The 14777-nt window shown below is 43.8% G+C and overlaps 1 protein-coding gene across 1 annotated transcript in view; it reads right to left on the reverse strand.

Annotated features, from left to right (window-relative positions):
* The window catches only part of LOC142254676 (cadherin-8), a 592012-nt gene that overhangs the window by 258707 nt on the left and 318528 nt on the right, over positions 1-14777 (reverse strand). Inside the window, exon 4 of the mRNA XM_075325863.1 lies at positions 6698-6817. Within this exon, the coding sequence (XP_075181978.1) occupies positions 6698-6817 (120 nt within the window). The remainder of the gene's footprint in view (positions 1-6697; positions 6818-14777) is intronic.

Genomic DNA, 14777 nt, shown 5'->3' on the forward strand with positions numbered 1-14777 from the left:
GTAAACCAAACGGCTGGTAGGACGGTCCCACAGACGGCTGCACCTGCACTCCCGGTAGGTGACGGTGATGTCCCTCTTCCTTGCACCTATGTTTGACTTGTGGTAGCGGTGGATTCCCTCCGGTTACCCGCTCCCCGACTGCAATCTGGGCCGGAGGAGCTCTGCACTTTGCCCGCAGGCGCTGGCCCTGAGAAACTGGTGCCCTGGCGGTGGCGGTGTCTCTCTGCTTCAGGTTGGGCTGTTGCCTTCAATCGGGACTTGGTTGTTGGGGGATCTGCGTCCCCGTCACTGACGGATTCGGCAAATTTGGCGACTCCTAGCCTTGCCGGGGTCCGAGAGGCCCCTGCCCTGGTGCTGACTGTCCTTCGGAACACTGCTCCAGACCACCGGGCACACAGCCAACGGGGTCCTTCCAGGAACTTCCAAACGGTCCCACTCCAGACGGTCAGCGCCGTCGCTGACCTTGCTGATCTGGCCCTCCACAAAGCTGGACCCTTCAGGCTTTCTTTCTTTATTGTCACTTCACTTTCTTAACTCCTCTGCTTAGCTCCTCACACTTGCCCTGCCTGGGCTTAACTCTCTGTTGTTTACTCCTTCATGTCCCTCACTGGACTTCTTTACTCAAGCTCTTCCCTGAGCTGTCTGCCTGGTCTTCCCGCCTCCAGAGTTGTGAGCTCCTCGGTGGGCGGAGCCAACCGCCTGGCCCACCCCCTGGTGTGCATCATCAGACTCCTGGAGGAAGGCAACAAGGATTTCTGGTTAGCATAGATGTGCCTACCTGGAGTGTGGGGTGTGGTGGTGGTGTGACCCGTGTCCCCTGGCTTGCCCAGGGCGGCACATTCCCCCTTAGCAAAATGCAGACCGTCCGCGGGCTGCCGTCCTACACCGGTTTTATTTTTCTGTAAAAAGGGGTAACAAGGTTAAGAAAACATAAATAACATTTTAATCAAAACTCTTCCCAAGACGGGAGGCACATTTACTTAAACGTTGCAACGGTTTACGGTCACGGTTTCCGCTCTCTCCCACCCAAGCAACCTGGCCCTGATGCTGCCCCTAAAACCCAGGCAGCACCCCTTGACCCACAGTCCAGCACAAGTTACCCGAGCGGGATCTGTCCTTCCCCTCCAGAGGGTGGCCACCGGTTCCTTTGGTGGCTGGGCCCTAGCCTGCTCCGCTCAGGGCCCTCCCTCCAACCTGCCTCTCCGGAGGCGGCACTGCGGAAACGGTAACGGTAACCAACATATTTACAAGCCACTTAACGTTTGTGGTGCCCTGCAAGTTCACAGGCTTGTCCATGGATAGTTCCCATGCAAAACTTAAACGGTCCCCACGGGGACAACGGTGCCGGCTCCTGCCGGTTCAATCATTACAGACAATCAGGTAACTTCTTCTTGGATCAATCATTTTTCATTTTCAACTTTTAAACAACAACAGAATGGTGGTCCCAACAGGGACGGTGCAACGGGCATCCGCTGCCCTGGAAGCGGCTCAACAGTCCATTCTCACTCGTGGGTCTCTAGTGCCACCTTCACATGGTGCACCGCTCTGGACCCCAATGGTAGCTCGCTGCAGGCAATCTTCTTTCATATACATGCGGGCATGCACATCCGCTCTATACCCCTCTCGGGCTTCGATCTCTCTGCGCAGCTGCTGTTGCCGTCGCTCCCAGCCGGGAGCACTTTCTGTTTGCTCCGGTTCAGCGTGTGCGGGGGACGGGCCCAGCCAGAGTCCCTCCGTGTCGGCTACGACCGGCACCTTCAGTAATGAGGGACCCCGCTGTGACATGGCCTGCTCTGCCTCCTGGCAGCTGCATCCCCGCCGTGCCTCCGGTGCATCTTTGCTGACGGCTTCAGCCTTCGGCTTCTTCCATAGAAGCAGTTCAGGGTGGTCATGAGCTTCTGCTGCAGGTTGGTCCGCCGGGGCGGATTGGCAGGGTACCGCTACCGGTGGTGGTGGTAGCGGGCCTAGTGGCGGGGCAGCAGCAGCTAACGCGGGTAGCGGGAGAGGCAGCAGGGTGAACGGGTGTAGGCCGGGCCCCTCAGCCGCAGCGGCCGATCCCTCGGGAATACAGGGACGTGGGTCTCTTACCCGTTCCTCCAAATCTTCCTCCACCTCGCATCTCCACATAGCAGCCACCGCTTCCACCATGTCGGTCTCCCACTCCTCTAGGAGGAGCTGCATGCGGACCTGCAGACGGCTGCTTAGCTGGGCGGTCCGGACTTCCACCCCCGCCGCCATGCCGTGCGCGGGGACCACGGTGTTGTTGGTCGGACTCAGCATCTTTAGCAGCGGCCTCTTCCAGGAACCAATAAATGGCCGCAGGGTCCTGGCATCCCTGCTTCTATAGCTGCAGCTACATGCGTCCAGCCGCCATCGCGTCCCCCTTAGCTCTTTCCGGCCCCTCCTCTCTCGGGGCGGGGTTTTGGCCTTCGCGCCTCTACTGCTCGAGAAGACGCTCGAGCGGGAACTTTTCGCGCCAAAGATGGCGGCTTCTGAAATTTTTCTGCCGGACACCTCCGGCGGTAACAAGGCGCACCTCTACCAGACGGCAGAGCGGTAAGATCCTGTTCGTGACGCCAAGTTGTCGCGGGCGGGGAGGAGGGTGTCAGCACACCGTGCTCACCCCTTCTGCTCGGGTCCGGCAGCTGCTCAGTGGTGGCTCGAGCTGTGGGCCGGATCCCGGGGTTTCTCGAGCGACACTCCTCGCCCGTGAGTGAAAAGGGGGGTTTTGTGGTTGGGTGTGGGGATTGTTATAGTTCGTGACGCCACCCACGGTTGTGGTGATTTCACCACCGCTGCTCAATATGGGGATCCCGGGGATGGCGATGCGGAGCAGCCAGTTGTTGTGTTGCCCCTCCGTGGGTAGGGGTTGGTGATCCCGGGGCCCGGTGATGGGGAAGTAGGTGCGGGGCCTGGTGGGCGCAGGGACGCGGGGGCAGCGCTGTGCCTTGCGGCACTGTGGTACTCACTCAGCCTGAGACACGGACACAGTTTGTACGGTAAACCAAACGGCTGGTAGGACGGTCCCACAGACGGCTGCACCTGCACTCCCGGTAGGTGACGGTGATGTCCCTCTTCCTTGCACCTATGTTTGACTTGTGGTAGCGGTGGATTCCCTCCGGTTACCCGCTCCCCGACTGCAATCTGGGCCGGAGGAGCTCTGCACTTTGCCCGCAGGCGCTGGCCCTGAGAAACTGGTGCCCTGGCGGTGGCGGTGTCTCTCTGCTTCAGGTTGGGCTGTTGCCTTCAATCGGGACTTGGTTGTTGGGGGATCTGCGTCCCCGTCACTGACGGATTCGGCAAATTTGGCGACTCCTAGCCTTGCCGGGGTCCGAGAGGCCCCTGCCCTGGTGCTGACTGTCCTTCGGAACACTGCTCCAGACCACCGGGCACACAGCCAACGGGGTCCTTCCAGGAACTTCCAAACGGTCCCCCTCCAGACAGTCACCGCCGTCGCTGACCTTGCTGATCTGGCCCTCCACAAAGCTGGACCCTTCAGGCTTTCTTTCTTTACTGTCACTTCACTTTCTTAACTCCTCTGCTTAGCTCCTCACACTTGCCCTGCCTGGGCTTAACTCTATGTTGTTTACTCCTTCATGTCCCTCACTGGACTTCTTTACTCAAGCTCTTCCCTGAGCTGTCTGCCTGGTCTTCCCGCCTCCAGAGTTGTGAGCTCCTCGGTGGGCGGAGCCAACCGCCTGGCCCACCCCCTGGTGTGCATCATCAGACTCCTGGAGGAAGGCAACAAGGATTTATGGTTAGCATAGATGTGCCTACCTGGAGTGTGGGGTGTGGTGGTGGTGTGACCCGTGTCCCCTGGCTTGCCCAGGGCGACACATATCTACCTATCTATCTATCTATCTATCTATCTATCTATATATCACTCTATCTATCTATCCCTCTATCTATCTATCTATCTATCCCTCTATCTATCCCTCTATCTATCTATCTATCCCTCTATCTATCTATCCCTCTATCTATCTATCTATCTATCTATCCCTCTATCTATCTATCCCTCTATCTATCTATCCCTCTATCTATCTATCTATCTATCTATCTATCTATCCCTCTATCTATCTATCTATCTATCTATCCCTCTATCTATCTATCTATCTATTCCTCTATCTATCTATCCATCTCTCTATCTGTCTATCTATCCATCTCTCTATATATCTATCTATTTATCTATCTACCTATCCATCTATCTATCTATCCCTCTATCTATCCCTCTATCTATCTATCCATCTCTCTAGCTATCCATCTATCCCTCTATCTACCCATCTCTCTATCTATCCCTCTATCTATCTATCTATCTATCTATCCCTCTATCTATCTATCTATCTATCTATCTATCCCTCTATCTATCCCTCTATCTATCTACCTACCAATCTCTCTATCTATCCCTCTATCTATCTATCCCTCTATCTATCCCATATCTATCTATCTATCCCTATATCTATCTATCTATCTATCTATCTATCCCTCTATCTATCTATCTATCCCTCTATCTATCTATCCCTCTATCTATCTATCTATCTATCTATCTATCTATCCCTTTATCTATCTATCTATCTATCTATCTATCTATCTATCTATCTATCTATCTATCCCTTTATCTATCTATCCCTCTATCTATCTATCTATCTATCTCTTTATCTATCTATCTATCTATCCCTCTATCTATCTATCTATCTATCTATCCCTTTATCTATCTATGTATCTAAGGGGCCCTTTGCACACTACAACATCGCTAGCCGATGCTTGTGATGCCGAGTGCGATAGTCCCCGCTCCCGTCGCAGCTCCGATATCTTGTGATAGCTGCCGTAGCAAATATTACCTGCACTTACCTGCCCTGCGACATCGCTCTGGCCGGCGACCCGCCTCCTTCCTAAGGGGGCGGGTCGTGCGGCGTCACAGCGATGTCACACGGCAGGCGGCCAATAGAAGCAGAGCGGCGGAGATGAGTGGGACGTAAACATCCCGCTCACCTTCCTCCTTCCTCATTGCAGACGGGACGCAGGTTGGAGATGTTCCTCGCTCCTGCGGCTTCATACACAGCGATATATGCTGCCGCAGGAACAAGGAACTACATCGTACCATAGCTGCAGCCAAAATAATGAAAATGACCAACGCTACACCGATCATACGATACTGACGCTTTTGTGCTCGGTCATCGTAGTTAAAACGATTTACGCACTACGATGTCGAGAGCGAGGCCGGATGTGCGTCACTTTCGATTTGACCCCACCGACATCGCACCTGCGATGTCGTAGTGTGCAAAGGGCCCCTATGTATCTATCTATCTATCCATCCATCCCTCTATCTATCTATCCCTCTATCTATCCATCCATCCCTCTATCTATCCCTCTATCTATCTATCTATCCCTCTATCTATCCATCCCTCTATCTATCTATCTATCTATCTATCTATGTATCTATCTATACTTCAATCTATGTATCTGTCTATCTATCCTTCTATCTATGTATCTGTCTATCTATCTATCCTTCTATCTATCGGTGCAGCTCGATAAATAAGAATATCATTAAAAAGTTAATTTTTTTCAGTGATTAAACACAAAAATGGAAACATATTATATAGATTCATTACACACAGAGGGGTCTATTCCTATTTATTATATAGAGTCATTACACACAGAGGGATCTATTCCTATATATTAAATAGAGGCATTATACACAGAGGGATCCACAGTATTTCTATATATTATATAGAGTCATTACACACAGAAGAATCTATTTCTATATATTATATAGAGTCATAACACACAAAGGGATCTATTTCTATATATTATATAGAGTCATTACACACAGAGTGATCTATTCCTATATATTATATAGAGTCTTTATACACAGAGTGATCTATTCCTATATATTATATAGAGTCGTTACACACAGAGGGATCTCTTCCTATGTATTATATAGAGTCATTACACACAGAGGGATCTATTCCTATATATTATATAGAGGCATTACACACAGAGTGATCTATTCCTATATATTATATAGAGTCATTACACACAGAGGGATATGTTACTATATATTATATAGAGTCATTATACACAGAGGGATCTATTCCTATATATTATATAGTCATTACACACAAAGGGATCTATTCCTATATATTATATAGAGTCATTACACACAGAGGGATCTATTCCTATACATTATATATAGTCATTACACGCAGAGGGATCTATTCCTATATATTACATAGAGTCTTTACACACAGAGGTACCTATTTCTATATATTATATAGAGTCACTACACACAGAGGGATTTATTCCTATATATTATATAGAGTCATTATACACAGAAGTATCTATTGCTATATATTATATAGAGACATTACATACAGAAGGATCTATTCCTATATATTATATAGAGTCATTACACACAGAAGTATCTATTTCTATATTTTATATAGAGTCATTACACACAGAGGGATCTATTCCTATATATTATATAGACTCTATATAATATATAGAAATAGATCCTTCTGTGTGGAATGACTTTATATAATATATGCATTTCTCTTTTGTATTGAATTAATGAAACACAATCTATCCATCCATCGATCTATCCAAAGTCATAAAGTTGCATATCATTTTACAAATAACAGGTATGTTTTGTAGTTGTTCAATGTATTTGTATTTTTAGTATTTTGCACTGCAGACATACCTGTATGTGGTTCAATAGAAAAATAAGGTTGCCCTTCCAATATGCTGTAAACCAGTTTTGCACTGTTTCCATACACTGGGTCATCCGCATCTGTTGCTGTTACCTTGGTGACTGAAGTACCTGCGAAAAAGACAAGACATAAATTATTATTATATTACGTGTTTCATGCTCTATATGAACTTTTGCAGTAATACTTTTCTAATTTTATAATTTAAATGAACCACACATTTTAAATATTTGTATCTGTAATCTAAAATATTTACTGTATTTTTCGCATTATAAGACGCGTTTTTCCTCCAAAAAATTTGGGAAAAAAATGAGGGGTGCATCTTAAAATCCGAATGTAGCTTATCGGGAGGTGGAGAATTGGCTGGGCTGTCTGTGTGGCTCTCTGTGTGGGCAGCCAGGTGTCTGTCTGTTGAGGTGGCCAGGTGCCTGTTGGTTCGTGTAGCTGGCTGCCTCCCATGCCGGCGGCCGGCTGCCTCTCTGCGCGGGTGGTCAGGCGGCCTGCTGGCTGCCACTCTGTGTGGGCGGCCGGTTGTCTGTGCGGACTGCGGTGGCTGTACTGGCAATGGAAGCTGCGGTGGCTGTGCAGCGGGTGTCCCAAATGGTCTGTCCGTGGTCCGGTCTTCAAATGATGGCGCACGCAGTCAGTGCGTGTGCAGATGGAATTCTTGAATGAGAGCTCCATCTGCGCACACGCCACTTCGAGTGCCATTTCTTTGAAGCCCGGACTGCCAACAGAGCATCTGGGACACTTGTTGCACTGGCCTGCTCCACCACTCAACCACTGCTGCCACCACTGCCAGCACAGACTTGCTGCCGCTGCCAGCACTGACCCGCAACCACTGCCAGCACAGACCTCCAGCTTCTGCCAGCACTGACCCGCAACCACTGCCAGCACAGACCTCCAGCTGCTGCCAGCACTGACCTGCCGCTGCTGCCAGCACAGACCCGCCGCTGCCAGCACAGCCCTGCCACTGCTCCTATCACAACCTCTGCCTCCTGTGACCCCGCTCCACCACCGCTGCTGCCCCCCTCCAGTAAGACAACACCGAAGTATAAGACGGACGCCCTTTTGTTTTTTAACTATTTTATCTTTAAATTTGGGGTGCGTCTTATAATCCAGTGCGTCTTATAAAATGAAAAATACAGTAAATAATCCATCCTTTTGCCTTCCATCAACCATCAGAGCGGTGCTAAAAGATTTGATGTTGGACTAAACTGGACATCAAAATCTCTATGGTGGTGCGTTCTTATTCATTAACCTTTGTATGTTCTCCCTGTGTTTTCTTGGGTTTCCTCCTGGTTCTCCGGTCCCCCACCCACACTCTAAAGACATACTGATAGGCTTAGATTGTAAATGCCAATGGGGACAGTGACTCTGTAAAGCGCTGTAGAACGTGATGGTGCTAAATAAGCAAGAAAAAAAATAAAATAAAGCTCTGGATGAAGATGTGGACTTTCCTTCTAGAAATCTCCAGGTCTTTAGCACTGGGTTAGTCTTTGTTAACAGCCAACAGTATGGAAGCTGCAAAGACATCAATTTATGCTACCTAGGAAATGGGCTGAGTCTAAGTTATAAGGGTATAGACCAGGGTAACCAATGAGAATGAGCCAAGCTCAAGATAAGCAGCAGCAAAAGGGATACAGCCACACAACTGGCTGGGTCAAAACCAAATAGATGAGAGGATAACACATTTTGTGCTGTCAGGGAACACAGTAAACCTGTCACGGGGTATGAAATGACAGAACAGAGGTTCCTAGGCTGGCCCTCAGACTTGACACCCTGCGCTCTCCTTTGATGGTAACCAGGTCTGAGCCCCCAGTGTGGCCCTGACTCCTGTTCAAGTCCTGAACTGACTACCCCTCTCCTCAACCCTTGGGGTGGGCCAGAAAATACAGTAACAATACCCCACAGAAATGACACGGACAAAGTAGAATTAAAACTCATACACACTGCCTTCAAACACAAAAGAGAGACAATACATGTACAGGGGAAAAAAGAAAAGGAAGGAAGAAAACGCACAACAGGGAAACGTCCACACGACTCAAAATCGCAACTACAGATCACCACAAACTAAATCACCACAAAGACCGGAATCGATGGAGCTATGCTGAAGCTATAATCAGCTCTCAGTAGCAGGGTCCAGACTCATATAGGAAGGGGGCGGCAGTGATTGTATTATTATTATTATTATTATTATTATTATTATTATTAGTAGTAGTAGTAGTAGTAGTAGTAGTAGTAGTATTAACAATATAAAACAATTCAAGATATATAATAATAATAATAATAATAATTAATATTATTACATATAAACCAATTCAAGATAGATAAAAAAAAAAAATAATAATAATAATAATAATAATAATAAGAAGAAGAAGAATAGTAATATTAACAATGGTATATCTGTACTGCTAATCTCTTAATATAAAACAATGCAAAAAATAAAGATAATAATAATAGTATTATTATTAATTTTATTATTATTAGTATTAATATTATTATTATTAATATTATTATTATGATTATTTTGAATCATTTTATATTGTTAATAATAAACATAACTAGTATTATTAATATTATTATTATGTTTATTATTAACAATATAAATCAATTCAAGATAATAATAATAATAATAATAATAATAATAATACCTTTATGTTTTTGCATTGTTTTATATTGAGAGATTAACAGTACAGCTATACCATTGTTAATAATAATAATAACAATAATATTAACCACATAAAACAATTCAAGAGACAATAAAAATAAGGATAATAATAATGATAATAATGATAATAATGATAATAATAATAATAATAATAATAATAATAATAATAATAATAATAATAATAATAATAATATTATGACCTTTTCTTTTTTGTATTGTTTTATATTGTGAGATTAACAGTAGAGCTATACCATTATGACTTTCAAAGTGTATTGATTTATTTTAAGAATATATATTAATATAGTAATATTGGCCCTTGGAAGGAATATCTTAACAACCATTATGGCTAAAGATTTATCAATTTTTTGAAAGATGTAAGTAGTATTTTATTAGGAGTATCGATCATGACTAAACCTTCCCATTAGACATAAAAACATGGTTTTATTAAGACTTTATTGATTAGTTAAAGGTGCATGCTTTCTTAATGATTATTGACATTGATTAGATCAACAGATGTCAGATGAAGATGAGATATTTTGATGAGATTCATCCTATGCCCAGGAGTCAATGTGAAGGTCTAAATGAAAGAAATTTCTAAGAAACCTCTGATTCTGCAGAATCCATCACTTTGCCAATTCAAGCAGCACCAGTAAAAATCTATGTTCTACAATGATAGAGGCAAGATCTTGGACTCGAAAAAGATTTTTTAGTCCCAGTTAAAATAATTAATTGAGATTTTAATTAAAAAAAAAAAGACAATCCCTAGATCTCTATGAAGCTGCCACACAGTAAGACTGGTGTGATGCAGTCACTACTAACAGGCAGTATGGACGGAAGAGCAGTCACGATAGCTGGGGACTGGTAACTGGATGACACATATGAGCATAAGGAGGAAACAGAGGCATAGTCAGATCAATATTTATGAAAGTCAGAAATCCAGGAGAGTGCGTAATAGGTTCAGGGAATAAACAGAGACGTGGTCAGGTAATGGTCCAAGGTCAGAAGGCAGAAGGTCATGAGAGAACAGGGAATGGGCAGAGAGAAGTCAAATAACAGTCCAGGGTCAGAGAACAAAGATCAGAACACTAGCAAAAGACACAAGCCACCAGCACAACTGCAGAACCAGATAATACAACTTGCAAAGTTCTGCGCGAGCAAAGTAAAGAAGCCTGAGCAATTACCATGAAGGAGGAACACCTGAGTATTCAGCACCAAATGGAATCTTGCACTGTCAAACAAGCTGCTAGCAGGCGCAACAGAGCATCTCCAACGGCAAGATGCTGTACACAGAGGAATCCCGTAAGTGCCAGGTATGTATTTCAGGAAAATGTAGCAGAGCATCGTCTAGTCTATAAGATGCTCTGCACAGAGGAATTGTGACAACTGGTATTTGCATTATAATAAGAAACAAGCAGATTGATTCACGTAGGATCAAATTTGAGTTGAATTTTTTGAAACTCATGGTTCTATGCCAATTTCATCACTTTGAAATGCAATGCATGAGGTTGAGAGAAGAAAAAAGACCATGCTCGGCACCAATTCCCCCGCTTTTGAAGCATCAGAAAATACCAATCTCATCTTTATCTCTCCTTACAAAAGTTATGTGTTCTACATCTATTTTCACAGTGTCATATCTCCACCAGGACCTGTTCCATTGATGTCTTCTTCTAAGGAAAAGTGCCACCATATTCATTCTACAGGTGGCACTAATGATAGAAGAAACATCAGAACCAGCAGATCTTGATGGTGTAGCCTTCATCCAACCTCTAAGATTACTAAGGCTGAGACATGCAGTGGTGTTTATTCTGACAATATGGGTGTGTGTGAAGCTGCAGTTATCAGCTCCTTGCTCCGAGCAAAAGGAGAGCACCACACCCTACTTAAGCTTTCAGCTCAATGTTGGACGCTGCCAGATATAGCCATGTTCTCTGCTGGTTTAGTCCTGCCTTTTCAACTCCAGTAGAGTGTACTTGTTTCCTGTTTTTGACTAGAGATGAGAAAACCTTAGGTTTGAGGTTCAGAAACCGACTACCAAAAAAACAAAGTTTGGGTTCGAAGATCAAGTGAGCTACAAGTGCAAACCACTCAAGCGAGCAGCGCTGTGCTTGGGTATGAGTGATGCTCAGCCCTATGCGAGCCACTTGCAGTGTTTGAAAGACTTACACCGATGGTAAAATCAGCATGATCTGATGTAATGAGCACAATCATAAAATTTGAAAAACCCCGCCCACCCTCCCCCAGTAGTGTTCTGCATATGGCTGGTAGCGTGTAGGGGGTGTCATGAACTGCCAAATTACTGACTTCCATTGAGGTTCGGGTCAAGTTGGGGTCAAAAATGAAAACTTTGAAGGTTCGGCTGTACCTGCTGAACTGAACTTCCAAAGGTTCACTCATCTCTATTGTTGACCTCGGCTTTCTTTATTGACTATTCTTGCATTTCTGATTGGTGGTGAAGGCTGGCAGGAGTGGTCAGGTAGCCAAGTCAGAACCAAACAGCAGCTTATTCCATGGCGCCAGCCCATTGATCTCTGAGTCCAGATTCCTTTACTGGGGTTAAAGGGTGAAGGCCAAGGCAACCCCTGGGATTTGGTAGGAAGAGTGACTTGCACTAATCATGTCCATGGTATCCATTTTCGAGCTGCCATGGGACTACTGACAGAGCCGCATTACACCAAGCAATTAGCATCTTTCCAGTATTGATATTTGTGTCAAGTTATTTCTATGAAAAACATTTTTTTAGGAAACCTTTGGGAAATGTTTCAAATTTTCTACAATCCATTCAACTCTATATATAATAAAACACAACAAATGCACCAGTAATACACTTGTCTGAAACTTCCCTTCAATTAACGTTGAGAAAGCATAAAAAAGGTAGAATACATCACTACCATAGCTTAAACTCATCGCAACGTCATGGTCGGGAAGGGGTGTCCGCAAAAACTATGTAAATTTATGCCATATGGAACTGGGGCTGTGCCCACATGATCGCCGCCTGTGTAACTTATAGCTGAGCTCCATTTGACATAGCCAGGGATGGTCTCCGCACTGCCTCTGGCTGTTTAAACCCCTAAATGCCATGATAACTAACAATCGCAGAATTGGGGGGACTGGGAAAGGGAATATGTTCTTTCTTCCACCCAATCAGCATCCCTGCAATGTGATAGCAGAGGCACAATCATTGTCATGGCAATCTGAGGTCATCATGACGACTTCTGGGTCAGCCGGCTATGGCAAGCCTGTTGGACCATGCTAGGAGCATGGTCTATGAGGCGTCTGTCAAAGCAGAATTGACCGGTATAATGTATTGCAGTCCCGTTGCATTGCAATACATTATACCAGTGATTAGACTAATATAAGTTAATGTCCCATATAAGGATTAAGTAAAAGAAGTGGGAAAAAAAGTGGAAAAAAAAATAAAAATATTAAAAAAACCCCCAGAAAAATAACAAATAAAAAGTATTATACCAATAAATATGTATATTTATGTAAAATAAAACTATATTTGGTATTGCCACATCTGGAACACCCCAATCTATAAAACTGCCACACTAATTGAGCACTTTAGTGAACACCAAAAAGAAATTAAATAAAAAACATAGCATTTTTATCATATAGCTGAAATAAAAGTAAAATAAAATGCGGTCAGAATGTCATATGTAAATAAAAAAGGAATTGCTGAGAAATAGTGATGGCCAGAATCGCAGATACCCAGGATCGGTGGGTCCAACCATGTTTATAGGAAAAAAAAAAACGTTTTGGGGCCGAAATTGATCCCGGATATCTGTCCGGATGCCGGTCCCCATATAAGTCTATGGGGACCAGAATGGTGGTAGAGGGGATTGGATCAAGCACGTTACACTTACTGAGCCTCCCATGGGCCTCTAATGCTACTTCCGGGACTGCTCATTATCCTTCATATATATGCACTGCTTCTCCTTCCCTCCGGACTGGCATCTCTGATTGGTTGCAGTCAGACACACCCATACCCTCTGTGACAGCGTGACTGACTGATGTCAATCAGAGACACTGTACGTCTCTGTTGGTGTAAAAATAAATAAATACATTTTAAAAATTGGCATAGGGTTCCCCAAAGCATATGGCTACAGGCTGCATGTGCTTATCTTGGCTGTGTATCAAAATAAGAGGGAAGCATGCAGCTTTTTTTAATTATCTAAATAAGTAATTTAAAAAATGGCATGCAGTCCCCAAAATTTTGAATCACAGCCTGACAACTAAGGCCTGGTATTCCCAGGCTAGGGAGAATTCTGCTTATTAGGCCCCCTCAGCCTAAACGTAGCAGCCCGCAGCCACCCAGGATTGTCACATTCATTGGATGTGACAATCCCAAAACTTTACCCAATTCATTCTGATTGCTTTGGTGAAGTGGCAATCAGGGTAATAAGGGTTTAATAGTAACTCACAGCTGCCAATAAGCACTAGATTAGTAATGGGAGGTGTCTATGAGACCCCCTAATTACTAATGCAAAAGTGAAAAGAAATAAACACAAACACCAAAATAATCCTTATTTGACATAAAATACAAAACAAACACCCTCTTTCACCGCTTTATTAACCACGAAAACACCCTCTGAGGTCCCATAACGATTCTGGCTCTGATACATCTGAAGTGACAGCGCGCAGGCATTGAATATGACAGTGTGAGATCAAAGCAATAGGAAGGACATGGAGGAGCTAGGTTGGCAGAGATTTAATAAATCCTTCAAAAACTATTATGAAGTAATTTTAACAAATTTTCATAGCAAATACAACAGTCCCATCAAGTCTAAGGGATCTATTTAATAATTTATGCCGTTTATATTACGTTATATGGTTCCAAATCTGATTTAAACACATCTACAACACATTTTTCAGCTAATTTACTCCTTAAAGTATACAAATGTGTATATTAAAAAGTTTTATTAAGCTGATATAACTTCACCAATAAAGAAAACTTTAAATTCTAAAAATGAAAAGAAAAAACAAACAATTTAGAATATTTAAACTAGAAACAATATTGACTTTATCTAAGTATTTGGACAAAGTTTACCAATTGTTGACCTGCCTTGAGACTAGTCAATAATGAAGGTTCATTGACGACATTGATATAAGTGGGTGCAGAAGAGGGGTGTGTGGAAGTGTTTCTTTTTTTGAGTTTTATATAAAGTGAATTTGAGATAAGAGCCCATTTAGACATTCAAGTTTGCGCTAATTATTCTAGTAAGTGGTTTAATGATGCTGTATCTATATTTGTCTAGACGAAAATGAACATCATACTTCCTAATGGGTGGCATATAATAAGATACATCTTTTTATCTACACTTGGATGGCCCTTATGCTGAATAGAAACATTTTAATTTAGATTTCATGTTTTTTTTACTTGTGTTTCATTTAAATTTGAAATC

Source organism: Anomaloglossus baeobatrachus, chromosome 10, assembly GCF_048569485.1.
Source record: "Anomaloglossus baeobatrachus isolate aAnoBae1 chromosome 10, aAnoBae1.hap1, whole genome shotgun sequence".
In the NCBI taxonomy this organism is placed as follows: Eukaryota; Metazoa; Chordata; class Amphibia; order Anura; family Aromobatidae; genus Anomaloglossus; species Anomaloglossus baeobatrachus.